At 38.3% G+C, this 2,848-nt stretch overlaps 1 protein-coding gene across 1 annotated transcript; it reads right to left on the bottom strand.

Moving 5' to 3' along the window:
* Nucleotides 1-463: 463 nt before the first annotated feature.
* LOC309332362 (olfactory receptor 10T2-like) lies at nt 464-2,327 on the bottom strand. Its single transcript, XM_081845527.1, has one exon. It carries the CDS (start codon nt 1,492-1,494, stop codon nt 550-552), a length of 945 nt encoding a protein of 314 aa, XP_081701653.1. The 5' UTR covers nt 1,495-2,327; the 3' UTR covers nt 464-549.
* Nucleotides 2,328-2,848: the final 521 nt, after the last annotated feature.

The following is a 2,848-nucleotide window of genomic DNA, read 5'->3' as shown; positions in this document are numbered from 1 at the left end:
TAAAATCTCCATTGCTAGTCACTGGAAATCCAGATTCCCATCCCGGGATTGTTGGTTTGGAAGGTTATGGGAAATTGCTCTCTCTGAACATCTAACATGCCAGAGAGGGCTTAGTGGCGGGGAGATTAAAAACAGACTGTTTCTATTCCATTTGGTAGCTCTTTCTATCCTTTGGCAATGCTGAGCCAAACAAGCATCAACTGTCCCATAGCCCAAAGAAACCTATGGAGAAGTTCTCCGTATGTTTAGTTGATATTATATGGTATTATATAGTTGATATTATATGGTAAAAATGTCTTGGGCATTTTCATTTTTAGCAGCATTGCATGTACTAAAGATTAAGTCAAATGATGTACTAAAGAGAAAATCAAAGTTGTTTGTAACTGCTAAAGCAAGGCCACATTTTTCCAAGTGATTATTCCATATACAAATGAATTTTTAAAAAGATGAGAAAAAGCTACAATACTATTTGAGGCATTCTTTGTCCATGAAATTACACATATTTGTTGGGTTTCATAATTCCTCTTCAAAGTGGATAGCGCTTGATTTTCATATTCTTTGGGTGCAGGAGCTTTTGCCAAGCGATTTCTTAAGTGCTATTTGGACATCTTTGTTTCTCAGGCTGTACACCAAGGGGTTCAACAAAGGAGTCACCATTGTGTAAGAGACAGAAATAAAAATAGTCTGATCTAGCGTGTAACTGGATTTGGGCCTTAAGTAGATAATGGAAGCACACCCAAAGTGCACTACAACCACGATAAGATGGGAGGCACAAGTGGAAAAGGCTTTTCGCTTCCCAGCCGTTGTGGGGATTTTCAAGACAGTGTTTGCAATTAAAATGTATGAGAGAAGGATGAACAAGAATGAACAAATTACAACCAAAACACAAACAATGGTAATGACAATTTCTCCTATGTAGTTTCGGCCACAGGCTAATTCAAGCAAAGGTGATAAATCGCAAAAGAAGTGCTTAAGTTTATTTGGTCCACAGAAAGGCAAGCTAAATATGATTATAGTCTCTGAGGTGGAAAAAAGAAATCCAGTTGTTGCTGAACAAGCCACCAGCTTGGCGCAGAGTCTTTGATTCATCAGAATCTGATAACGTAATGGTTTGCATATGGAGACATATCGGTCATACCCCATTACTGCTAGAAGCATACAATTTGTGCATGCAAAGCCTAGGAAAAGGAACATCTGAGTAACACAGCCAATGAAGGAAATGGTCTTCTTCTCTCTTAGAAGATTTGCAAGCATATTGGGGATAATGACCAGTGAGTAGCAGATTTCTGAGAAGGAGAGGATGGAGAGGAAGAAATACATGGGGATGTGGAGGCTGCGGTCAAGCCGTATCGTAGTGATGATGATTATATTTGCCATCAAAGTAACCAGGAACATAAGAGAGAACACCAGAAACAACATAACCTGCAGGTCTGGGAAATTGGAAAACCCAACTAGGATAAATTCTGTCACTATTGTATGATTTTCTCTTCCCATTGATGTAGAATCTGAAAATGAACTTTAAAGATGTTACAGATTGCAACAGTGCTCGTCAGCTGATGTTTAATACAAAAATACTGGGGGAGATGCTTGTTCATAAAATGATTTTTTTGTTTTTTCTTCTTTATTAAATTTATGTACTGCCCTTCAGATGACTATCATAGGCCGGTTTACAACATAAAAACAGAAAATGCATAACGTGATCGTAAAAATGCAATAATAACAAATTAAAGAACAAGCCATTTGATGTGCCTTAAACATCACTCCATACAGCTGCCTGAGAAAAGGCCACCTCCATTTGCCCAATGGTAGAGCCGGCCTCAGTAGACAGAGCCTAGCACAACAGTTGAGCAACCAGCAACCTAATTGTGTCACCCCTTAGACCAATTATTACATTCACTAGACCAATAAGTCTACACTGCAGAGTTGAATGTCTGATATCTCCCTTTCAAGGAATCCTGGGAATGTCTGCTCCCAAGTTAGTGAGGCCAGTTTACAAAACTGCATTTTGCATCAAACTAAAATTTTAGCAATCAAACAACATCTTGGCATAGTTCATCACCATAGATTAAAATTCTGTATTCTTTTAATTGATGTAATTCCACTGTGAATGAATGTCTGGCTACAGCCCACAAACTGAAGAAGGAGCATAGAGGCAAGTGAGCTGAAGAGTTTGAGGCTTCAAAATATTCCTGTCAATTGCAAAATTAACAGCATCACAAGCCATAACTCTGAACACCACTAGAAAACTGAGGAGCATGCCTGTCTTAAGCTGCCCTTTATAGAGTCATGCAGTCAGTGTCTGTTCCAAAATGTAGCACCTCTCCAGGGTCTCAGGTTGCAGTCTTCACTAGTCCTGCTAGGTCCTGCTAAGCTACCTCATATCCTTTTGGAAAAATATTGCATCTGGAGCCTTCAGTATGAAAAACAGTAACTCTGCCATTGAGTATGAATCTTGTGGCCAAGATAAAAAAGAGTCAGGTGCTTCAAAATTGTTCTTATATCCCTTCAAAGTGGCAAAGACAAGAGCATCAGAAGGGCTGAATGAATGAATTCAAATCAAAGCTGCAGAACCTCAAACCACAATAGACTTACAAGGAAGCACGATGGATGTTGAGCTCTTCCAAATGACACCAATTTGCCACAGTATCCTTTTTATGATGTTTTTATTGAGCATGGAATGATGTAAACAAGTTTATAAATCCCACCAGATATTATCTCCACGGTGTTTCAAAACGTAAAATAAATCAACCTTCTTATTATCAACGGGAGTTGTTAGAATCTACAAGTAATAATTAACAATACATATAATTTTTTATTGGGTGTATTTTTTTTCTAAAGCTGTTGACTT

This window comes from Podarcis erhardii (assembly GCF_964252035.2).
Source record: "Podarcis erhardii genome assembly, chromosome: 17".
In the NCBI taxonomy this organism is placed as follows: domain Eukaryota; kingdom Metazoa; phylum Chordata; class Lepidosauria; order Squamata; family Lacertidae; genus Podarcis; species Podarcis erhardii.
The sequence above is the reverse complement of the archived record's forward strand: the minus strand, read 5'-3'. Positions and strand labels throughout refer to the sequence as shown.

Excerpts from the sequence above, each read along its gene's own strand:
- LOC309332362 (XM_081845527.1), bottom strand. The coding sequence starts at position 1,494 with ATGGGAAGAGAAAATCATACAATAGTGACAGAATTTATCCTAGTTGGG.